Below are 25,998 nucleotides of genomic sequence, written 5' to 3'. Positions count from 1 at the left end.
ATATTTCATGCACATATCTCTGCAGGTATGAAGAATATCTTGAAAAATGTGAGAATGAAAGCCTGGCTCTCTCCATGAGCCTAGGCACAGCCTGAAACAATAGATCACAGGTATGAACTATCCCATTTAGCTCAGACAGCTGAAAACCTAATGATGACAAACTAATGTTAACTTTGATAGGGCTGGCTGGTTTTGAACAGTGTCTTTCAGTCTGAGGGAGTCCACAGCTTTGAAGGAGTCTCCACAATAACCTCCACCTACCAGAAAAGCATCCTCCCCTCCACCCCCTCCTCAACACAGCACACTGAAAATATGGAGACAGCATGAAACAAATTGATGTTGAAATTAAAACAAATAACAGGAGTACTTTGCATGGTTTATATTATTCTGTGTCCTATTTCATTCCAGGAAAAAACAACTAAAGGGAAAAAAAAACCTTTTAAAAATTAATCCACCACAGAGTTTCTAGCCTGCTGCACAGGACACAGTATACACAGGGGGCCTGGCCACAATTTATTTCTGGACTATTATGGGGGACACAAGAGGCAGTAACTATAACCAATTCAGCAGCAGCAAACTGACATTTGCAGTCCTCTTCTTGCTGCTATCCCCGATAGCAATGTACACGACCTATTGCTATTTGGTTGCCCTGCAATGGCATGATCCCTTAAGCAGCCTCAGTGATTGAGTAACAAATTCAACATGGGCAACCGAGACTGACAACACTTAATTCCTTGTGAGTAACCTTGCCGCAAAACAAAAATAAAGCAGTATACAAAGCTTCAGACCCTCATGAACCAGACAGTGCTACCCTGTATGCATGAGAAATCTCCTCAAAATCTTCAGTGCCTAGATCTGAGTAAAAGGAAACGTTCTGCGAGGACAAAATGCAGTGCATGTAAACAAGGCAGCGAAACACATTCTGAACAGGAAACAATTCCTTGTGCTAAGCTTCCAAAGGCCTCAAAAAAATGAAAATATAACTTCAAATGCAAGCAATAGTAAATCCTCAAAGCCATGCTGATTTACCCCATGGGCAGAACTTGTCCCCAGAATAAACTAACAGATCATATTTGCTAGCCTAATGGCCAGCATTCCCACACAGATAAATTATTTCATCCTGAAAAAACAGGTTACAGCCATTATACACATTGTCTCCAAAGTTCCGTTAATTCATTTCTTGCTGACAATCAAGGTGTGCTTTGGGATCATGCAAGCAAGCACAGTTCAGTTCTGTTTCTAATTCATCCCTGAAATGCTTAAAGCATGTAAAAATGCAACGGAATACCAATTAATAGCAGTTGTGCTATTTAAACTGGGGGCTAAAGCTATGACATGACTGCAAAATGCTGAACTCTTTCCCAATAAACAAAAAGAGAGGGTAGAGCAGCCTCTTTGTGGAAAAGGCTGCTTTGGGGGGTTGGGTGGATCCATTACCTTTTTGTCGCTCAAGCCAGACACCTGGTCCACGTATTCCTCTTGGATCATGAAGGCAGCCAGGTTGGCAGTGTAGCTGGCCAGAAAGATGACAGCGAAGAAGGCCCACACTGACACCATGATCTTGCTAGTGGTACCCTTGGGATTCTGCACTGGCACAGAGTTGTTGAACACCAGCCCCCACAGCAACCAGATAGCTTTGCCAATGGTGAAAGAGGGACCTCCTGGCTCTAGAGTGATTGAGAAACATGATCCCACAGTAAGCATCTTAGAGTAAGTGGTCTGCATTTCTCTTCACATATGCATCTTGACTTCAGAGTTAAAAGCAGTACCTATTCCCACATTTGAGACAAATATCCACAGCTGTGCTTCCCTATGCTCATGACAATATATCTCAGCAAAGTGCAACCCAGAAAAATTATTTTTTTAAAACGTCCTCAGACTTCAATATTTATTTTGTCTCAAAGATCTCTGCTGAAACCTTATACAAAGGTGTTTTGGGTTTGTTGTTTTTTTTTTTAAATCTGATTGGAGCATCTAAAAGCCCAAACATTCCACTTTGGTTCAAGTGTTGCCACCAAAAATAGTTTGCTCAAAGAAATTCTATCCTCATTTCTAGCTGTTCAACAGTGATGATGTCCTTGAACTCCCAGCATACACCTGTGCAAAAAATGGCCTTCACTGTAGTTGTGCAGGTGTAAGGAAGAGCACCACCTGAAATAACAGGGCTCTAACAAATACTTCTGCAAGAGGGTTTAATTACCCAGTCTGCTGAAGACACACAAGCCAGCGAAAACGACAACTCCCTCTCCCCATGTTCTGTGTCTAAGGTACATGACAGTGACATATATTCTGGTCTATCTTGGGAAAATCAGCAGTTCTGCCCCAGACAGTACAGAAGCAGATCCAATGTTCTAAAAGCTGCTGTTTTCCTCTTATTCACTTTTCAGTGTGGAAGCTCACACATACCCCAAAAGTCATGTGTGCTCATGAAGCACTAGGCCTGATAACTTGTGAAATCCTGCCTTGTCTCCCAGCAGTCTCATATCACTGGCATATGCTTGTTCCATTAGTGGGAACCCAAACGAAAATTTGCTCAACTTGAGCACAAGAGCAGCTGTCAGGGAGACTGCAAATGCAATTACTCCAAGGATCCTGCTTCAGACACCAGGAAGACCCTCTTAGGATGAGAGCACTCTGGCACAGTTCAGGGGTCTGTCCCTTTTCCAATGGTGCCAGCCTGGCTTTGCAACCTTTTGGGTTAGTATCTTGTGTTTTATCTCCTTCCTTGGGTATGCTGACTAGTGCCCAGTGCTGCTGCCTGTGGTTAAGGTTGGCTCCAGCTCCAGAGGAACAAAAGGGAAGAAAGTTTTGATGCTCCTCTCCAAGCCCCTGAGCAGCAAATATCATAGATCATCTGAAGGCACTGTGTTACTGTAAATACAACTGAAAGGTGCAAGGGCTCATTTTGCACTCTGGGAACTACACGCCAAATTCAAAGCAGAATCATCACCTGGCAAAACTGGAGCCTTTAGATGCCAGGGAGACAAAGCTGCTATAAGAAACACGGTTTGGCAGTCCTTGTCTTTTTACATTCTGGAGTGGTAGCTTTATATCCCTCTCTATCTAATGTGCCCTAAGACACACAGGTGCAAGGCCTGCAAATCATCAGTGGGAAACGTAAGGTGTAAGGAAATTTTGAGAAGTTCCCTCCTAAAGCCTTCCTTTCTCCACTGATCACCCCATGTGCTTTCACAGTTACTTTGTCAGCCACAAACCAAGACAGCAATGAGAGCCTCTGATCCAAACCAGGGACCCAGAATCCTTCCGAGATCTCCAACTTGAGTGCCCCAACAACAGTGCAACGTCATTTAGGGGCCAGATTAGGGCATGCCCACCTGACCCTGGAGAGAAAAACTTGATATCCGTAAAGAGAAAATAGAGGGGTGGGAGGCAGGAGTATACTGTCATAGACTAGTTCAAATGCAGCCAAAGTAACATTAGCCAGAGTGTTCATTACCAAACATTACCAAACAAGCATTGCAGTCTCTGCAGCAGATTTCTACATCTTCACATTACATCTGTCAGGGATAATATCTGCCTGATCATGCAGTACCGTTCATAATTGCTCAGAAATATTGATATTTGCAGCTGTAGTTCAGCTAACTTAATAACTGCACAACTGCACACCTGTACTAAGAACTGCTTCTAGTTCTACATCTGTATTAATATCTCTCAAGGGACTCACAGGTTTAACAGTATTTACTTGTGTACACAGATGCATGTGGTTACAATCAGTCGCCATATAAAGGCCCTCCACAGCTCCATGTTAAGAGATAAGTTCTCCACTTCTCTGTATTTGTGGCTCTGCTGCATTCTCATTAACACCTTTTTTTTTTTTTTTTTTACTCTTCTCTAATTTGATAGCATAAATTTACTCAGAGTACTAGATTGGGGAGTAAGTGAGTGCATTTACCAATAACTGTGTCTCTCCCACTATACTGAATGGACCAATAAACCCAGAAAGGTCTGAAGGGCTGATTCATCAGGAGATGAAGATAAGGAGATGATGGAAGGCTCAACTTGCTAACTGTCATGACAATAAGAAAAAAAGGATGTCTCTTAGGCTGCTGTGCATCTTCTCTTTAACTCATTGGGCTGTCTTCTGAAGATTAGAACCACAACAATGTGTCCTCACTTGTTCCCATCTTTCCTGCTGCCCTTGCAAAACTCCCATCACCCACTACCAGGAAAATGAGCTTCCCACTTTCTCAGTCAGCCTTAGCAAGTCGAAGAGCCACGTGGGGGAGGGACATGCCCAGCTGACAGATGTGGAGTCTGGAGGACACAGCAGTGTGCAGGGAGGCCAGCAGAGTGGCTTGCTCTTTGGGAAGATGCATCACTGAAGGATGGATAGACAGCGCTGAGCGCTCTGATTGCCTCAGAGAGTGCAGCACTATAGGCACTGCCAGCACTGGCTACCAGGACCCATTTTCCCTCAGTGAGAAACGAGTTGGAGCTGGTGCATGCTTTAGAGATGAAAGGCGACACAGCTCCGTCTCCCAAGCCAAGTAAATTACCCATTATACACATCTGCTCTCTTCAGAGCCTTTTTTCTGCCTCCATCTCTGCTCTTTTTAGGCTGAACACAGACCTCAGAGCAGGCTAGATCCATATTGTGTTCAAGGCAAAGGAGACACCCTGACAAAGGAGCTCGGATTGGAAGCAAGAGAGGATCATAGCAAGGAGGGACTCCCCTTACCTCTGCCATCAGCAAGGCACCGATTATAGCCCACAGGGCTGAAGTACTCAAAGACGAAGACAGCCACCGCAGAGATGATAAGCAGCATCACAAACATCATCACCCATACATCAGCACTGAAAGGCTCTGGAGAGGAAAACAAAAGCATGGTGAAAGACCTGATACACCACCTCACACCTCCTTCACCTCCTTTGCTCTCCAGAACACCCCAGTGAGAGTGTGGGGCAAACTGGGCTGGGGAAAAATAGAGTTACAAAAAAGCCTCCAGCCCCAGTCTGAAAAACATCTTGAATTGAGACAAATGTTTCTGTCTCTGTAATGACTGCATTCCTTCTTACTGTTATATTTGTGACACATGGCTCCATCTGGAACTAAATGTAGCCATTGTGGCATGCATTGATAAAATAAAATGCATTGATAAAATACTGTTCCCAGGAAGTCCTCCAGCACCATCTGGAGAGAGTGGGGAAAATCAAGCAGAACTGGCAGAGTTTCAGACAAGCATTCAACTTTCAAGATGCTATCGAGCCAAAGAGCATCTCCAAATTTCTGAGGTTCAGCCATAATGATAGTAGTTTTTTCAGCTATTCCTTTCCTGTAGCAATGGGAACGCTGGCTCATTCTAGAAACGTTACTGTTCATGTTCTGCAAGTGTTTGATCTCTGCCAGGTTTTCTATTTCTCCAAGCCTGAACAGATAAAGATGGGACTGAACAGATCAAAGAAGCTTAGAACTTTGCTCCAGACTATAGCCTGTTTTAAATTGCAATTTAAAATCTTGGAGTAAACTTCATCGTTGCTTTTACATACCCCAGTAATATTGATGGACTTGGCTAAAGGCAAAAACTCCTGAAAAGTGAGTAGTCATGAAACTCCTACTTAAAGAGGTTTAGAAAATATTTTTTACCCATATAAAGTTATTTCTGTTTGTAAATATTCTCAGGGTACTGGCAAAGACCAGACAGTAATTATATAAAACATACACTGCATTTGCTGCATCATAAAACATTTCATGAAGCCAAATAGTAGATACTAGGAAGACATGGAAGTCTTAGGGAAATGCAGTATCATTTCTGCATTCTCTGATCACCCTCCACCACCAAAGGACATTAGAAATCACTTTACTGGAAGACAGTGTCAGCACAGAACCAATGGCTCTACTCTTCTTGAAAAGCTCCATTAGATCTCTAACTTCTACCAGTTGTTCTGTCAAGGGAAGGTCAAGTTAATACCTTCTTTACAGAAAATTTCTCGCAAAGTGAAACAATTTATTGCTAATTGTTATTACTAAGTACTATGGCATACCAGCTACAAGGTTTGAATCATTTTTCTTCTGGCCTACACTCCTAAAACATGCTATTAGCTGAGTCACTGGGAAACCATGTGCTGCAGAGTAGATGACAACTCTAAGTGAGCCCAGACTTTGCTGGGATTAGGCACACAATTGCTGAGGCATGCCTTGGACCTCCTAACAGTGCCTGTTAGCATTTACCTGGATTTTCCTTGCTTGGGATTTAGAACTAAAACATCAGAGTTTATTTTTATACCCCTGTCCCACAGGTACTCCCAAAAAGGAACTTTCAGGCTAAGAATCACGAGCAACCTTCACCTAATTTTTGATGAACACTAGGTGAAATGTTAATTTTAGATTAAAATGATACCTAAGAAGGCAGAAGGTGAGACAGTTCCATTGCTACGTGACACCATGACGCTGATTCCTGTCTCAATGAAGGGCACAGAGAAATCTACTACTTCTGAACGCTCCTCATTAATGGTGAGGGATCCTACCGCCATATAGGCCCGTTTGGTGACAACCTGGAGGAAGGAAAGGAAGAGATCACACACAGACCTGAGGCACCTCTCAAGCATCACAGCCAAACCCCTTCTCACTTTTTTGCCTTTCCATACAATCCTTTTATTCTTGTAATCCCATTCCCTATATTGTTTCTATCATCCCTCCTTTCTAATCTTTCATCAGGACACCTTCTTTCAGGAAATCAACAGACATTAATCTTCCCCTCAAAGCTGGTATGTGTATAAAAAATAAATCTGCAGAGGTCTTAGGATAAACACATCATCCATTGAGAAGACGTTTTATCTCATTTTTCTGTCCTTGCTTTCTCCTCCCTCTAACACTGCAAAGTCTTATTTCATTCTTTATGCACCTTATATATGATCTAAGCATAATACAGGTTGCAGCCTCTCTGGTGCATGGATATCACCCTCTTTCTTTGACTGTGAAGGCCAAATTTGTGACACTATAGAGAATAATAATTAATCTCCACATAGGAAAGGTAGACAAGGTCAGAATGTCAGAGCAGATTAATTCACCTGGTGCCCAGAAAGAATCCAGGTCAATCATTTCTATGGAGTCACCTCTGTCCCTGCCATGGAAGGGGACCCAATAATGACAGCAGACCAGACCTGACCCATGTCACCCAGCAGAGGGATGAAGCCCACCATGCCCCCCTTTGTTGCTGACCTCTCCAATCATTCCATTCCATGTCCCATTGATCTTTTTCCCATGCTTGCCATTAGTCACCAAGTAGAGGTCATAGGTGAACTTGACAGACTTTGAGATTTTCTTGAGGATGTCAATGCAGAACCCCTTGCAACATTTCTTCATGTAATCTGGCTCCTCATCAGTTTTGTTCCTGAATCATCACAACAACAAGGGGTTAAAACACTAGGGAAAACTCCCTTAATTCCCTTCTCGTGTCAGTATGCCCTCCCCCTTACATAATCAGATGTGGAGAATTTAACTTGTGCAGTCTGTGCTGGAGGGTGAGGGGGCATACTACAATGATTTGCCGAAAGGAGCCGGTCATGAATGGACACAGGCTAGGTGGGGCAAAGAGAAGTGGCTTTTCTAGGAAGGATTATCAGGGTATGATGGTATTGGTCTAAGAGACTTTCTACATTCTGCTGTGAAGGGAAAGCCCAATAGAAGCAGAAAAACTCAGGGGTGCATACTCAGTCACTATGCGTTTCTGGCAAGGGACGGTGTTCCTCATGCACGTGCCACTTAGGGGGTCCACATTTTCCACAATGACGAACGGTGCCTCTTCCAAGGTCACGATACTCAGGTGATCATCCTCGCGTTCCTCAGAGTCGGGATACAGCTCAAAGCGGGGCCACACATAATACTTCATCTGCAACTTTTTTTCCTTCCATTTCCCCACCTGTGGAGACATAAACCACAGAATACAGACTTTTAGGTGCCCCATCCCTCTGCATTAACCACAGCTCACACAGGCCTGGGCAGGAGGACCACTCTGGAGTACCCAAGCTCATGGCTCAGTTAAATTAAGGACATTCCTGGGGAGAAGGCTCTGAGTAAGTGGGTTCAAACCAGAGGGATGTAGAGAACAAGAAAGATGTCTGGGTTGTCTCATCTCTGTGATACTTTCACCCTCTGGGAGAATGAGTGGATGACCAGGGGGACACCATTACTATGGTCAAACAGACATGGTGTCTTTCAATTTTCTCAGCCAAAAAACCGAAACAGAGCTTGTTTGTCTCCTTGAAATGTTGACTTCAGCCTAGCCACAATAATATTTCTTTCCTGCTAAAAAAGAGGAAAAATATATTTAAATGATGAAAAAAATGTAATTTTGAAACAGAAATTGAAATACTTCACTTGAAAAAGTCAAAACAGAACTTCTTTATTTTGTAAAAAAATTTGTCTTTATTTGTTTTCAGTGAAATTCATTAAACAAATTCATTTTAGTCAAACTTCATTTTGTCCAGCAATAACTCTTTGTTCTAGAAAAAGGTTGCCCATTCCTAGTCAGGACTGAGTTCTTCCAAGGGAGGCAACTGAAGAGGGAGATGTTTTACATTTTCAGGACAGTCTTCAAATGTGAAGAACATCAACAGAGATGCTTGCTAGCTGTAGTTCTTGCTTCCCCTGCTAAGGCCTTACTGAAATAACGGCTCTTGTCATTTCACAATGACTTGGTTACGTACCTTTACTGGAAACAAGGAAATGCTCTGTGCCTCTGACATACAAAAAATAAAGTCAAAAAGCACCTATGATTTTTCACTCTTGCTATTTTTCCTTAATTATATATTGCAATTTTAGACCTTCTTGGTTTCTATTTTTTAAGCAAAGAGAGATCATATCTTCAGTGGTCAGAAAAGGGGGTTGGGATTCAGTTGCCTTATACCTACTGCCACAAATAAGAGCTGTTTTGAAGCCACTCCAGTCCCTGAAGAAACGATACGTGTAGCACAGCCATTGCCCATGGTAAACCATTCCTTGCAAATATTCCAGGAAAAGAAAAAAACTCTGAACATCAACTATGCTTTCAACTATCAAAGTCTTGCCTTTGTTCTCAATTTCCCCCATCACAGTTGACACTAATTAGCACCTTGGCTGGCAGCTGAAGCTGAGAGGGCAAGAAACTAAATGGGCTTTAGAAGGAATTTTCCTGCACAATCCTCAAAGCAAGCCCTCCAAGCCAGGGCTGAGATACGCTGACTTGATGGCAGAGGCAGTGTGAGTGTGTGGGAAGCTTGCACGATTGCTCTTAGTGGTGTACCTGCTTGGTGGGTAAATAGAAAAGCTTCATTCCACTGCAATCCAACACCCCTCCCACCACCCCCAAATTTCAGTAATTTATTTATTTAAATGACAGGAAGGGAGGGAGAAGCACTTATTAGAGGCTCATTAGGTGTCAGCGGTTATTCTGTGAAACTCAAAGCCCAGCTGGGGTTTGGCATTTGAGACCAGCTAGAATTCACATAAAACACTTGTCACCTTCAAAACAAACAAGCAAATGCTTCATCTGGCCATGAAAGAAAAATCCACTCTGGAGGCTTGTGGACAGAGAGGAAAGGCAGAAGAACTCACCCAGAGACAGTAGATTCCCCATCCATCCCTACAGTGTAAACACAGCACCCTCATACTGCTTGGACCAGCAAGCAGGGTACATAGCTATTTTCTCCTTTCTCTATTTGTTTTGTTTTGGTTTGGTTTTTGTTTCGGGGGTTTTTTTTGGTTTTTTTTTTTGAGGGAGGTGTCTGTTTTTGTTGTTGTTGTTGTTGTTACTTGAGTGGGCAGGTAGAAGTTGTTTTAATTTTAAAATACCTTTTGAGCAACAGGTGAAAGCTGGCTGGCTGGGACCCCCGTGAACTGGTGGCCCCTTTTGTCTGCAGAAGACAGGTAGTGCTGTCTGGGGCAGCAGATGGTCTGTACTCATGCTAATATCTAAGCCTGGATGTGAAGAGTGCATTTCTGAGGGAATAAAGAGCATACGCTCACATGCCTACCCAGGGTCTGCTCAGACCTAAACTTCCCACTCGTTGACCAAGCAGGTCAATTTATCATCATCTGAGCCAGAGATTTCTGCAGTACAACTTTAGCCCTCAAGTAACTGACCTTAAATCCCCAAAACCAGTTCAGTGAAGCCACCAGACAAGCAGAATAACTGCACACATGGAGCTCAGTAGGGACCAATGATTAAGATGCTGCACAGAACAGCCCAGACTTCAGCTCAGTAACATTAACTTATCATAGAAATAAGTGGTTGATGAAAGAGACATCTTGCAGAATCTCAGCAGCACTTAGATATCACAGTAATAGGCATGATATAAACCCCTAAGTGATAAATTAGATCAGATAGGCAAACCCAATTCATAATTACCCAGAAGTTCTCTGGGACAGAAAGGGGAGTTCATAAGGCTGCGTGCCAGGCACGTTTCACAGTGTTGTACTACATGGCCAACATTATGAAATTAGGATAACAATGACAGTCTTGCCACAGCCTCCCTCGTCCTGAAGGACTTAACCTGCAAATACAGTTGTCCATATAAAATCATTCTAAATTGCCCATAAGGAAGAAAAACAGGATGTAAGGGAATGTTCTGACCTAAATTTTCAAATTAACTATGGAGTGTCTCAAAAATACGTGCAAATACTATGTTTCATTGCTAACCTGAACAATCAGGCATGCCATATACCTGCAGACATGTACAGATATGAACAAGCAAAGTCAGAAAAGGTTTGTGAATTAAGAGGTGGCAGACTTCTTTAGATGCTCATGGAAGCAAAGGTCAAATGTGTATGCACTTAGTTAAAGAAGAGCAGGCTTAAGCAGCATGTGGGCAAGGACAGTAAGGGTAATAAGAAACACCACATGTGCAGAGGATGGAGGCAATGCAAGAGTGAGAAAATACAAATGTGCATCATATGCTAGATAATCTGCCATGAGAGGAAAGGAGCAATTCACTGTGGGGACAGAGGTTAGCCACAACAGAATTAAATGTCACAGATTTGTCCAGGTAATGATGCCTACTCTTAAAGAATATAACCTGTCAAGCTGTGCAGAGCAGAGCAAGGCACTTCTGAAGTCTCAGGGTATTTGGTATTAACAGCTTGTGAACTGTTATTACTTAGGTTTTGCCCAGTGCTTGCCTCAGCAAAAAGAAGAAAAATAAACCATCCCAGGCATCCTACGTATTGGTCACCCTGCAGTTTCAAGATCCACTGGGTGTTCTCCAGTCAGAGTTGTCATCCAGACTCCCACCAGGAGCCCTGGAGGGTCACAGAATCAGCAAAAGTAAGGATGCTGGGGATATTTAAAATCCCCTTTCTAATCATATTCTCCAGTCTCTAGGTATGCTCCTGTATGGCAGGGCAGGTCTACTAAGAGTCAGATTTTCACCTTAACTTCCCTTTGCTCTGTACCACATGTGATCTGGAAAGCCATTTCAGTTGGGATTAATTTGGAGGTGTTGAGAGAGGAGAGCAGCTAACTTTTACCTTAAATATAAGATCCTACTTTGGAAAACAAGCTGTTGGAAGTAGAAGTCCAGTAAATTTGCAAAGTATGAAAGTGAGAGCTATTGTAGAACAAAATGTTAATCATATATACTATTGGTTTGCCAAAGTATATAAGCTATCCAATGCAGAAAAAAGGTAAGATTGCCTATGCCAGGGGAAAATGAGAGCCTTTCAAAAGCCTTCCAGCAGGCTGGTAAATTGCCTTAAACATGGTATAATGCACCCAGAATAAGTGTTCTGCAGTATGTTAACGTGCATCTTTAATGAAAGGTATATCATATTAGTTCCCTGAAACTAATTCTTAATAGAGGCTTTTCTCTCCTCCCAAGGGAAGCTAAGGCTTGTAACAGCCATTTGTGGCAGATGTTTGTCTAACCTGTCCTTACACTGACAGAGAGCCCACAGTCTCCATGGGCAGTCTATTCCAGTGCTTAACTATCCTTCCCATTAAAAAGTTTGGGTTTTTTTTCCTGATGTCTAACCTAAATCTTCTTGCTGCAATTTATACCAGGAGAGTGTATTTCCTTATTCTTATACATGTGCTCTTTTCAGTGTTATCAGGTCAATAAGATATTTATAACACAGAGGAGCTGGTAGTCTCATTCAGTGGATAACTTACATCCTACACTGGCAAAAGCAACTGCGTGTTCAAATTACCAGCACCCAGTCTCACCATTTACAAAATCCTTACCCAGATGGGTAGCACAGACAAGTGCAAGCTGCTCACATGAACTTCCAAAATTGTATGTTCCAGCCAGAGCAGAAGCCAGTCTCTAAGCTCCTCCTAGCATGCAGGACTTCAAAGCACAGGAGCATCTGGAGAAACCTCTAACTAATGTCAACAGATGGAAAACCAAAACCTCCTAGAAATTTGGCTTTCAAGGACTAGGCCACAGAAGACAGTTCTGGATAAAACCAGAAATGTTCAGATATATTTCTCAGGCAAGATGCTCAGAAGCATTACATTCGTATTTGGGGTGAAGACTCAGGGGAAGGCCTGACCCTTCAGGTGCTTGCTTTTCACCAGGCTGCAGGAGAACTATGTCTGGGCAAAGTCTTTTGATAGTTTTTATTTCATTCAGGCTCCCATTTGCACCATGCCCTGAGCTACAATCTTTTAATTTAAAATCTTCTCTCAATTCCTGCCATTCCTGGTATAGAAGAAATACAAAAGGAACAAAAAGGATTTGGTTTCATTTACAGAATAAAAGAAAGACCATCCCAAACTCTCTTAGGACCTGAACCGCTTTCTACATTTCCCCAAAAGTTCTATGTTTCCTCCCTTATTACATGGGGTTTTTTTCCAGAAGCTGAGGGGCTTGCTCGTTCTAGTGGGGAAACACTAAGACAACACCACAGAGCATGGATTAGAAGGCAGAAATTCCCTATTCCACCAAGGACCTTTGGAATCTGATCTGCACCCTTGTGCCTCCACTCCACATTATGTAAAATGGAGATAGTGGTATTTTTTCACCTCTGGGGTGCACTGGGGACATAAACACAGAAAAGGCCATGGGGCTTGCAGATAGTATGGAAATGAGGAGACACACACATGTGTCTAGAGCTAGATGAGAGAACATATACAGCATGTATCTGTGAATGGTGTAAATGTGAAACTTCCTGTCTTTTATATTTGCTGTCAGATAGTTAATTGGGAAAAACTTACATAACTTTTACACCTGATTTTAATACATGAAAAAGGGAAGATCAAATATAGAAAAGGTAAAGGTAAGATGCTGGGCAGCAGGCAGAAAATAGCAGTGTTATTGGTAATGAAGCTGATGGAAAAGCATACTTAACCCCTCTGGGAAGCAGGGAGACTCCAGGGAGAAATAAGAGTCTTGTCAGTACAATTCGTACAGGTCCTGAATGAGGACATGGGAAAACCAGAACAAATGGGCAGGACCAGAAAAGGGCTACTGCAGGAATAATAGCACCATAGAAATAGCAATTATAACTGGGACACTGCCAATGGAAGTATGCACTGCTCAGGGTACATAAAAGTAAAGGTAAACCTGGGCAATGCTGTTTTAACCTTAATGTTGCAGTAGACTGTGAAGAAATAAATCATGCATGAATAAAGTGGAATCATTTGGGACTGAGATAAGTTTTTGGAAGGCTGGTGCAAGATATTCCACCAGGACTGAACTACAGAGATCTACTGTAGCTCCACAAGCTTGGCTTTCAGTCTGGATAGAGATGATGTCATTAATGTTATTAAAGAGAAATTATATCAGGAACTAAGTCATTATGGGAGACTAGCTTTATAGAGAAAAGGCGGAGAACAAATGCAAATTTTAACAGCAGTACCCTGATGGTTTTTTTCTCTGGATTTGATAGCTGACATATTTCTTCAACCCAAAATTACTCAACAGGTAAATAGGTCATGCTGGTTTACACTAGGTTTGGGCGAAGCAGTGAGGAACCTTACAGAAAAGCTAGTTATCAGAAATAACCTTGGATTGAGCGATTAGGGGAACAGAGAACCTGCCTTAAAAAAGAAGATTAAAAAACTTGTTTAACCTAGATAAATGAAAGCCAAGAGGGAATATGACTGCTCCTTATAAATAAAGGGGAGACAGATAGACAAGCAAGGAAGAAAAGGGGGTTTTAAGCAGAAAAACACTGTTGGTACAAGAACAACTGGTTGTGAGGAAATTTGCCTTGAAAATAAGATGTATTTTAACCATCAAAGAAGGGAAGTTCTGGAACAGCTGTCCAAAAGGAGCTGTGAAAACAACTAAAATGGAGTCAAGAATAAACACAACTGGTTTGTGTAGGGCTATATGATATTGCTGTCTAGAGCAGCAGGGATGGGACCAGATGAGCCTTTCCAGTTCAGTGGCCTTGAGTAAACAGAAGCAAGAGGAGGAGTTCTTCTATGGAAAACCTCTTTTCCTTGACTTTTCAGCCTGCAGATGTCAAAACTCAGGCTTAATCATTATATCTCTGTCCCTCAGGTAATCTACATGAATACAAAGATTCTTGGTATCTCCACCTCCTAGGATCATACTTCTCTCATTCAGCAGCAAAAATTTCTCCAATGCCCTGAGAATAGAATATTCCTCTTAGCCTTCACCCAAGCTGGTTGAGTCTTGACTCTCACATGTACAGTGCTGACATCACAGCCATTACCAAAAGTGTAATTCCTGTGATGCTACAGGTCTGTATCCTCACATAGGCTGGTCTACAGCAGGTGGAGAAGGGATGCCACAGAGAGCAAAAATCTCCTGTTTACAGACACTTAAGGTGATTAATTAGCCACATCAGCCAAAGCAGACAAGAAATAGTTGTAAATGATCCACATGCAAAATTAATTAACGCAGAAACAACATTCCTTCCTGAACCTCAAGTTCACCTTCCACAACCACCTGGGGAAGGCTGCTTTCTTCATTGCACCTGCAGAAGCAGGAATTGCTTCAAACAGCCTGTCAATTAAATGTGTAGGCTGCAGAGGATGGTGGAATTTTCTTCCTTCTATATTTATACAGCACCTAGCATATGCTGGAGAGAGGTTCTGCTTAGAATACAGGCAGGGTGAAGTACTTGCTTTTGCCTTGCAACTCATTCTGGGAATAAAAGCTCTTTGCAGAAACACAGTCAACCAGCTCACTGAGGTCTGGCATTTACACAGCTCTTGCCATTTTTGCTGAAACATTTCTTTCCTGGTGCATTTATGTTTTTTGTAATTGCTGAGGTCCTGTCCCCTGCCATGATTAGCCTGAGAAGGTTAATGAGATATACTTTGAGTGCTTCTGACTTCTGCAAAGTCAGTGAACTATGGAGCTCCACTGGTGTCACAGAAAGGTCAGAGCTGTGAGAATGCCAGAGTGTTTGTCTTGGTAAATCATTCTTCCAAACCAGAAGGTACCAAGAGCTCACTACAGGCATAAAACCAGTGAGGATCACAAACCAGTGATAGCTCTCTCTGGGAGATGGTGTTGTTCTTGGTAGTAGTGTTAACTTGGTAGCCCAGGAAGTGGTTCATCCAGGCAAAGCTGACTCATGCAGAAGCAACATGGTTTCCAGAGGGACATATTTGTTTGAGGTCCTCAGTGCTATCTGATGTACACATAACCATGATTTATGGAAATGCAGGCTGCAATCAGCACAGGCATAATTAGGAGACATGAGGGAGAGGTTACAGGAAGATATTGATGGCAGTGTGGGTAGTGATCTGAGTAGGCTGGAGGATGTAACTCAGCAAAGCCATAGCTTGTAGAGGGGGGCAGATCAGGTGTTAGGATTTTGGAAGAAGAATTAGGAAAAAATGCATATCTTAACAAACACTGCAGATTGACTGTACCATCCAACATAACCCACCTCCAGCTAACAGGCAGTGACAGCACCTGACTCAGGCTCTTCAATAATGTTGCATCCTTTAGAGCTGTCATGCCCTTCTGAAATTACTCTGAGGAAAGGTAAGTTTAGTACAATGTCCTAAACACCAGCAAGATCAGTCTATTCTGATTCTGGTCTGAGAAATAAAATCCAAAGACAGGGAGCTCACACTGCCCCTAACATTGCTCATCTAAGGTGAAAGAAGATTTCACTTTGAGCATCTCTACTGCTCTGCTCTGCAGAACCATGGGGCAGGGGAAAATATTTCAGGGATACTGGTAAGCTTGCGGTTTTTCCGTCACAGGGGGTTCAGAAATCACAAAGGTTTAAAAACCCCTGTATTTTTATGTGCATGTAGAGACATCTGAATGGTTTATGAAAGCATTTCATGGTCTCTAGGAGTGCATCCGCATTGTGCAGGTGTGTGTCTGCATCCAGTACGTGTCCATGCATGTAATGCCCTATCTAATGATTTTTCCCCTTGGCTTTCTCTGTTGAGCGCTGGGCTTGGGTTTGCATTTTGCTGAGCTTTCATTTCTTTCACTCAGACTTTTTTTTCTTAAAACATGTTACACAGAGGGAGGGATGGGCTTGCCGATTCACACTGCAGCCTGGGAGATGGTTTAGAGCTTCAGCTGGTAAGTGAGTCCCATACAGCAGTATACAAAACCCCAACATGTGTTCCCCTGTGCAGTGACACCTACTCTTTACACAGAGTATCTCTCCCAGCATCTCTTGTGACCTGAGGCTGAAGGAATGTTTGAAAATGCAGATCTAGAGGAAGGACAAAAACATTTCCTTGTGATGAGAAAAGCTTAATGTTGAAGCAGGACCTGGCACGGTTAGGAGAGGAGGCAACATGAAGAGAGGGGGTGGGTTGTCTAAAACTCATGGTTTTCTGAGCTGTGCAAGCCAGACCAAGGGCACCAATTTGAAAAGCATCTCCAAGAATATCAGCAAGATCCTTTAACCTTCACTGGGGGATACTGCAGCAGGTGAAACCTCCCCATCCTGAATACACCAGCCAGAGCTCCTGCCTTCTGCACAGCAGCCCCACATTGCCCCCATGTAGAGATGCACACTTGTGGAGGGAGGCACAGGCAGGCATGGCTGCATGCACACTCCTCCACAGAGAGACACAAGGTGCTTAGCTCCTCTCTCGCTGGTGAAAAGGGTTGGAACATGCCTCCTCTGGAGGAATTACTGCATATGTGAGGAGCAAGACTCAGAAGAGGCAGCTACAGAACTGCATGTCCCTGTTTCTTTCCTCTCCCACCAAGAGCTCGGGCAGCTGATTGCAAATGCTGTCCTTGCCTGCCGCACACCCTTCTGTCTGGATCCTGGCCCTGCATTCACACTGGCATAGCCACTAGCAAGCCCCACACCTCCACACCTTAGAGTGCATGTCTGCATGCCCCCCCACCCCCAAACTGGCACATGGTGGGGACCCTCATACACTGCGCTGGGGCCATCCCAAGGGACAGCCAACTAAGCTGCTGCTCAAAGTTGCCAGTGGATCTCCAAATTGAGTTCTGCTCTGCACTCTGGTTCTCTGCCAGGTCTCTTCACTCAGCTTTGCAAAGGCACCAGATGGGAAGCAAGGCTGTGGGATAGGGGCAGCCAGGGACACTCTTGCTCAGGGGTCCTCAAACTTTTTAACCAGGGGGCCGGCGCGTGGATGCAGTGGCAGGCAGTCATCTGCGGCTGCTTGGTTCCCCCCTCCCCCAACCCCCGGCGGGGGAGGGCGGGGGGTTCTGTAAATACCGGGGGCCGAATTGAGGACCCTGGGGGGCTGTATCCAGCCCGCGGGCCATAGTTTGAGGACCCCTGCTGAGTCTTGCTGCTTTCCTTCTATGCCATGTGTGGTAAGGGGGCTGCTCTCTGGCATCCTTGCACCTTTTCTTAACTACAGTCTCCTTTGCCTGTCTCTACAGAGAAGGCATGGAATAACCTCATGCCCTAACTCAGTTTCTTCCTCCCTCCTTCTTTCTTTTATTCACTCAGGTGCTCCCCAACAAACACAGGAGATAGGGGATGGGAGTGGGGGAAGTAGAGGCAGCAGACATCCCATGTCTCACCTGTGTGAGCAGAAAGGGACGGTGGTCCCTCATGCCCAGGCTCATCAGCACCCTTGTTCCCACCTACCCACAGTCCTGTTCCCCATCATTGCTGTGCACCCATGGACATTGTCCCCACTGCACAGACCTGTCTCCTCACGTGCTGACTTCATCATATCTTCAGTCTGCTACCCTGATGCCCCCATGGCAGGATTTGCCACAAGAACGAGACCAGTGCAAGCAGTAGAGAAACCTGCAGGGATGAGATGTTATTTCCCCCCGCTGGCTTAGCTCCCAGTGACTTAGACCTGGGCTGGGTGGTTTGTCCCCGTCCCAGCAGTGCCCAAACCATAGTCTCACCTTTGTCTTGAAATGAAGTGCTGGCCCAAACCACAGCAGTGCCAGTGCTGCACATCTCTGCCAGCAGTGAGCATTGCCAGGGTACTCCTGTCATGCTGCTGCAGACCAACCCCTCGTGCAGGAGAGGCTGCCAGGCCAGTCAGGGCTCCCAGGAGTTGGTGTGGGCTCTGCTCCCCATCTGGAAACTCCTTCTTTAGGAGCGCATGTTTCAGCCTCTCTGGTGGAAGAGGACTCCAGAAGCAGAGCCCATGAGCTGCAGGACCCCCACCTGACCCACTGCTACAGCCAAGCACTGGGCTTTGCTTGAAAACCATGGCACTCTGCCAAGTTTCAGCAGAGCATTAGACAAGACCCGCCAGCTCTACCTACACCCTACAGAGAAGACCTGATCCTTGGATGGAGCCCATCAGTGGGACATCTGGTTCACTGCACACGTGTGTATTACTGTCATGCTGGCTGGAGCCACTGAGCGCTCTATGAGCAGCAGGGAGCAGATCTGCCAAAGATCTTGCTCCTTTCCCATTCTATACACAGGTGCAGACACACACACAGAGGTACCCCCAGAAGCAGTTATCCTAAGCCGATCTGGGCTTGGAGTCCAGGCAGAACTGCCAAGGGCCCAGCTGAGGCCATCTGGGCTGCGAGTTATCTCTGTGCGAAAGGAGCACCATCAGACCTGAGTATGGACAGAAAGAGAGGTAACCTTGAAATCAGCAATTTGGGAAGGAGAGAGAAAGCTGTGTATTTGCCAACCCCATCTAGCAAAGACGGGTTAAGCCAAGGACTGCTTTCTTGGGAACACGGCTTTAGGAAGATAAAATCTTCCCTTCTCTTAGCCCCTGTGGACCTCAGGTGCACCTGCTTTTCAAAGATTTGTCTATCATTTTGTGCCTAAACATGTCAACACAAAGCAGATCTTGTGCCATTCCCTTTCTGCAGCCTAAAAGTAGAAGAACAGGCATGACAGAGGCAGTCTTGGAGGCACAAGATAAATCTAAGGCTCTCAGCAGGTTGCAAAAGGTCTTTTGTGGCACATGTAAGTCCACACATGGAATGACTTCTTGCAGTCTGGAGTTAGCTGGATGACTTCAAATGCATATTTAAATGTGTATGTACTGTATAGTTACCTCTGTTATAAGGGGAGCAAGTAGTAAGCCTGCAATTAGGTTCTCTGACACTTTCCATTACAAGAGTCTTCAGGCCAGTTCCCTGAGAAAAGCCAACATGTCCACGTTTTACAACAGGCATTTGAAAGTCAGCAGGGGGAAAGCCCTGAGGCTAAGGACATGATTTTTACTTTGGCCCATCAAATTCACTCTGAACTGCATTGTAAACTGTTAAATAATCATAATTTCTTTTCTGTCATTTTCTTACAGAAATCCTGGCAGACAGCCCAAACAGCATCTGAGCATAAACATTTTAAGAGCTAAGTCCATCAACCCGGTAAATCAATGGGGACATCCCCACCAGTATCACAGCCAGTACAAGGAACACCTCAGCTTTGGCAGAGCAAGGGAGAGGCAAAAGCCCGATCAGGCTGCCCACTAAATGTGGACAAACCATCCAGGTTCTCCTCTCTCTTTTAAATGCACCTCACTGTCAAAAGGTCACTTGGACTCCACCACTTAGGATGCAGAAGAAAGGAAAACCAGTCTGAGCAGCCATGACTCTCTGTGGAACAAGTACAGGTTAGTCACTAGGCTGAAAAGTCAGACTCAGTGCCAAAGGCTCAGTATGCATGAGAATGAACAATACATTTCTACAGAAAATATTTTGGGTTTTCCCCTTAAAAACAAAACAAAACACACACAAAAAAAACATAAAGCAAACTACACTAAAGGAACCTTACTGAGGTTGAAATATTAGGAAATGACAGGTTTACAGTTTCTTTTTCAGCCTTTCTTTCATCCCACTTGTGTGTGGACATTTTGATTCAAGTTTTAATTAATAAGTGCATGAAACTCCCTCCATGGGATCCCTGCCTCAATCATTGTACTGCTCCTTCAAGTTTCTTTGCAGAATTAAGGTGGCCTGGGAAACAAGACTGGCATTTCCTAGCTTGAAATCACAACCTAAAAATGAAATCACTGTTCTTTCATTTTCTATATGTAATTGCTTATACAGCTTGAATGTGCAAAAGCTCTTACAAAACCAATAAACAGGCCAAGAAAGTATCAGTGAAGATGAAGAAAGAGCTGTCCATGAATCACCAAGCAGTGGCAGAGGAGAGAGGAATAGAGATGGTGATGGACAGCAAACCAATCAACCACTGTAGAGATTATGCAATCCCGTTTTATGACGATATAAGCAGCACTGACCTTGCCGAGGGGTTGAACAAGGCAAAGAAAGTAGAAGCCAATTGAAAAGGAGCACTGGAGAGAGGTAGAAGAGGGTGAAGCTGGCAGGTCCGTCATGGTGCCCAGAAGGTGAGAGGAAAGGAAGGCACTAATCAGGCAGATTATGCTGCAGGCAGGTTTCTCATGTTGCAGCACTGTGCTTGTAACAGGCTAAAGGAGAGAGAGGGCACGGCAGGTATGGACAGGACCAAGCTGGTCTAGTCTGTGTAACCTTCGAGTAGAGGCATGAGGGTGGGGGTAGATGGCACAGAGACACCAAGCCACTTACTGTCCAGATGCTGTCTAGCTATGTTAGCTCAGCAGGGCTAAATTGAGAGCCGAGGCATCTTGCCAGGCTCACGCAGCTGCCTTGCACCATGCCGAGCTGCTGCGTCCCTGTGGCGCTGCTCTGCATGTTGTGGATTTACTATCGCAACCCTATGCCAGCACAGGCATCGCGTAGCTGAGTTTCACAGGGCAAACTTGCCCTAAGCAGCTGCAGCAGCTGTGCAGAGCACAGATGCTTTCTCCCCAAATGCCCAGGAGTGAAGGGACCCAAGTGCTGGCTGTAATCTTGTCCTGTGCTTACTCTGTGACCTTAAGCAAGCCACTGAAGCTTTATGAAACTCAATTTTCCCTCTATTAAAGGGTTTTAATAATCCAGCCCACATTTCAAGGGGCATGAACAGGGTCCTAACAGCTGGGAGCAATGACAGAAGTCAGTATAGTAAGGAGATGCCTCAGCTTATCCATCCCACAGGAAATCGTGCAGCTCAGGGCTGCACCTACAACACCCTCATGCCCCACACCAGAGGAAGGAGCTTTGCCATAGAAGAGTAATAGTTACTGTAGAGCAGCTGACCACACGGCAGTCAGCAGTGGAAATCATGCTGGTTAATGACAGAGCAGCAGTACAGCAGGTCAAGCATGTGGATCAACAGCTGTAAAAGGAACAGCGGGATTATATATGGTACTTGCTAAGGACTAGTTTGGGATCATGAGATTAACTAAAGCTCAAGAGCACATTCTTGGTCCTCTCCAGCTGCTCTGAAAGCTGAAATGGCACAAGTGACCAGGCAGTTGTCTTTCCTGGCTCTCTCAAGATAACTTTCCTGGAAGAAAGAGCACAGCAACATTTGAGCTAGCACAGCATCACACATCCCTGCCCCTTCCAGCCTCCAGGAAGCAGAGCCATCTCACCACCTACACTCAACACATAAACCTCTATCAGCTGAGGGCCTAGGCCACAGCTCTACCTCGTGGTTCTGAGGCAGCCTCTCTGTCTTGGGATAGACCCCATGCAGTAGCTCTCCACACACATAGGTGAGATGTGGGTGGGAAGGAGGCTGCAACCTCCTCAGAGGGCAGAATCACTTCTCCTGTCCTGCCCTCCTCAGACCCTTACTCCAGGGATGTTCCCCAGCCGTGGCTCACAGCTGTGGTTCACCAATGCAGTGCTGTCTTGTACAAGGAAATGGAGGTAGGCTCCAAGACCTGGGCAGGAGAAATGTCCTTAAGAGAAGGACCAACTGATCAGGAGTTCTCAGTGATGAGACAGGCACTGTGGTGGGGTGGCCTGCCAGGTGCAGAGCAGCGCCATGGCCAGGCTGAGGCACATACAAGTGCAGATTTGCCTCAGTGCCAACTTTAGCCCTGCCTGCTTTTGTGCTGTGTCAAGAATATCCAGCAAGCCAGGCCTTACCGTTCTTGCAACAGAAAAGATCGTGCTTACGACTGAACATTTACCCCTTCCAGTCTGCTGAGTATTTCACCAGGCAACCTTAACATTCCATTAATATCAGTCTTTGTGGAGCTAAATATATACACTAAGCACATATACAAATACATATAAATACATCTCTATCTAGCAGAGAATCCAATTAAGTGAATATGTTACGCCTTTGCAATTAATGAATTCAACAAGCTGAGCTTCCTCTTGCATATGATTAAAGTTCAAGCAATATCAATCACAACAGCAAAAATATTCCCAATTTTCCTATGTGCTATCTACAAAGTGATTGTTAACACTTGAATCAATGGGCAAATTCAAATGTGTTTGCAAACCTGCGAAACTCATCTTTCCAGTGAGATACAGCCTGTCCTTCAACTCACGGTAGCCTTCTTGCATGCAGCATCTCACACTATTCCTACCCTTTCATATATCTTTCTGCAGCATTTTCTGGATGGCAGGTCTGTAAAAATGCTGGTGTCCTATGGGTCAAAAGAACGCAAATTCCATGACTGAACAGGGCTGTCTCTAACCATTTGACTGGTGGAAATGCTTTCTTTCTCTTTGTGTTCAGTGAAATTTTTTTGGTGTTTATATGTTCGTAAGTTTGTGCTTTTGTGCACACATGTGTGTTCTTTTGTACATCAATCTTTTTGCAGGACAAGGGGGTTTTGTGCAGTTTCTGCCTCAGCCATGGACAATACTAAGCCCTCTAGGGACTTCTCATTCCCTCCTTCTCTCACAGTACCCCTCCTCTACATTCGTAAGACATTCTTCAGGGGCAAATTCGACATAAGTAAATATTTAAGTAGCCACTAAACCACAGAAGATGCAGAAAAGCACAAGGAACTTGGCTGCAGTATTCAAGGCACAGAGGGGAAAGAAGAGAGGCATGGCTTGAAGGACTAGGAGAAGACAAATGATGACGAGAGTTTGAACTGAAACACAACATCCCCTTCTCTTCCCTGACCCAGCCAGCACAGGAGGTTGTTTTCACCCTGAGATCAGAGCTGATAATAATACAGGTCTGTGTTAGTACAGTTGCACAAATCCAAACACCAAGAAGGTGACTTATTGGGAGGCTAGTAGAGGAAAGAGCCTTGAACTGAAACACCAAAGACACAGCTAAATAACTGTACTAATGCTGAGTCGTTTTTATTTTAGCAGCTCCATTGTTCTCCTTGTTTGATGTCACACTCCAGAAAGAGGCCTTGAATGCTCAGGAGCAGGCTGAAGTGTCCTTTCTGGGGACTGACTGGTTCTGTCACAGATAAAGACCAGGCCTGAGATCCAGTCCTGGTTGCTCCTTTGCCCCCCTAAGCTGGGTACCAGGGGAGACAGCTGGCCACACTCCAAAACCCTACAGTCACTCACCCACTTTCATCTCTGCTATGTGGCTAGGCAGAGGCTGTTACCATATTGATGGCTTCTTCCAGGCTCACCAGCTTGTAGATCCTATACTCATGCAGAATTATTTGTGTCTACGCCCACAGCACTACAGATTTCACAAGTCTCTATGAGATATCAAAGAATAAAGTTTGGATCTTTTCTAGACCACTTGAGAAACACTGGTTTGAAATTGGGTATTATAGGTAATAGGATATAAAATTGGCCACTTACGTCATCCATGTAAGATGGGTTTGAGGGGTAATAGCCATATAAAATATGCCATACCCCAGGAAACCACACACTATTTGTATACTTCCCAACATATCCAGAAGAGCTAAAAAACCCTCAGAAAATCCAGTCAAAAGCCAGTTTCTGGCAGAGCTGTGGGAGCACACTCTGGCATACACAAAGAGCCCACAGCAGGAACCGGCAGAGTTGAAGGACCACTTATATGGTCAGAGTAGGACATTTTTTGTGCACTGGCATGCAGCTATCAGAGGGTGATGCTTCAGAGCGATTTGGAGATCTTTCCTTCAGGAGTATGTCCCAGATTTTTCACTTCCCCAGAGCAAAAAAGGTCAAGGAAGGCCCCCTTTCAAGTTCACTAATTTTATTTTCTCCTCTGGGTACAAAGATGCTGGCTACTATTCGAGTTGTGGTAGGAAGCAAGCTGTCACTGAGAGATTTGGGTCCAAAGTGAATGCAACCCGCCAAACCCACTTCTTCCCTGTTTCAGCAAGTTCTGCAACTTTTCCTCTGCCTCAGCAGAGTGTTTTTATCACTATTTTACCCTGTTGCACATCAGTGTCCTTTGGGGAAGGGAGACACTTTGGGGAAAAAGTTCCTTGTTGATAATGAGAAAATAACATACTCACTCTGCGCATAGACATCAAAAAACCCAGCCTTTGCACATATGCAAAAAAATGTGTCCAACGGGAATGAGAGAGGGGATGGGGCCTGAACTCTATGTAATAAGTACAATGAAATGTACCTCCACCCCTGGGCAGACTTCTTGCATTACAGGGAGAAGCACCCTGTCTTGGAAATTTGAAGAGTGAGAAGGGCCACCAGTATCCACCAGAACAGGAGATGGAGGTGCTCTGTCAGTGTGGTGTGTACCACTGAACATGAGAGACTGGTCCGTTCCTTCCACCTATTCCCAATTCTCTGTAAGCAGAGTGGAAAATAAAAACACCCTTCCCACAAATAGTCATCCACATGTCAAAGCATAACTGCAGTTGCGCAGCTGGGATCCCTTGGGATTTTTCACCCCACACAGCCATCACAGCTGATGGTTCCCCAGAGTGGCTGCTGTATTGTCAAGCTCCTTGCAGTCTGCTTTCTCTGTGGCATCAAGCCCTTTCCACCCATCACGTTCCCCCTGTTCGTGATTACCACTGCCTGTCAGCACTGCAGTAAATATGTGTATATTTCCGGGCCTCTAATTTCTCACTTTACAGAGATCTGTCTCCTAAAAAACGCAGACTTTCTGATCAGAGCAGACACTAACACAGAGAACAAACAGGAATTTTTGACAAGCTCACCTGCTCCACTCACTATGCATGAAATTACCTGCATCATTTTTCTGCTTCCTGCAGGAGGTTACTGCACTTCTGCAACTGGTGACATTGTAAAGCTGTTGTCATAGGTGTCCATGATCATATAGGTTAAGAAAAAGTCAGGTTTCGTATGACAACTGGACAAGATATCTCCAAAAAACAGAAGTCTGATGATGTTCAGCAAGCAGTGCAGCAGGACTGAGTGAAGAGGAGCCATGTGCTCCAACTCCTGGGTGTGGGAAAGCAAACCCCGCTGCTGGACAGACTGATTCCTTGGAGGGGAACACGCCCAGGTTCCTGACTCCTCTTTGTTATCAGCAATGCAGGTCTGAGGTATGGCATTAAGACCCGGGACTCTTGACCTTTGCAGACTATCATGGTCCTGCTCTCTCCCTTACCCTAACATTTTTGTTAGGGTAATGCCTCTCAGACCCCCACACCCTGCACATCCACTCAAAAGGTTGTTTCAGAGATCATTTACCTGACATCATTTTTCCTCATTCTTTTCAGTTTTCCCTTGCCTCCCTTCTCAGCTGCAAGTGCCTCTTTTCCAAGCCACTTGATGCCTCTAATCCCTCAGTCAGTAACAAGATGTGAATGCTGACCTTCACTTTCTTCAGTAGCTTTTCAGAGACCCACGTAGCTTTCTTCAATTTTGGCCACCTTCTTGAGGGAGGTACCATGAATACCAGTGATGTCATTGCTTTTCTTTACACCCTACCCTACATCTCTCTTTTGCCCA

The 25,998-nt window shown here is 44.6% G+C and overlaps 1 protein-coding gene across 1 annotated transcript in view; it reads right to left on the bottom strand.

Moving 5' to 3' along the window:
* The window catches only part of GRIN2B (glutamate ionotropic receptor NMDA type subunit 2B), a 204,391-nt gene that overhangs the window by 23,115 nt on the left and 155,278 nt on the right, over positions 1-25,998 (bottom strand). The window contains exons 5-9 of the mRNA XM_040595092.1: positions 7,672-7,880; positions 7,181-7,352; positions 6,360-6,513; positions 4,700-4,825; positions 1,438-1,667 (exon numbers count right to left, since the gene is read on the bottom strand). Coding sequence (XP_040451026.1) covers positions 1,438-1,667; positions 4,700-4,825; positions 6,360-6,513; positions 7,181-7,352; positions 7,672-7,880 — 891 coding nt within the window. The remainder of the gene's footprint in view (positions 1-1,437; positions 1,668-4,699; positions 4,826-6,359; positions 6,514-7,180; positions 7,353-7,671; positions 7,881-25,998) is intronic.

The sequence above is a fragment of the Falco naumanni genome, chromosome 5 (assembly GCF_017639655.2).
Source record: "Falco naumanni isolate bFalNau1 chromosome 5, bFalNau1.pat, whole genome shotgun sequence".
NCBI classification, from domain to species: Eukaryota; Metazoa; Chordata; class Aves; order Falconiformes; family Falconidae; genus Falco; species Falco naumanni.
This window is presented reverse-complemented; position numbering and strand designations above follow the sequence as displayed.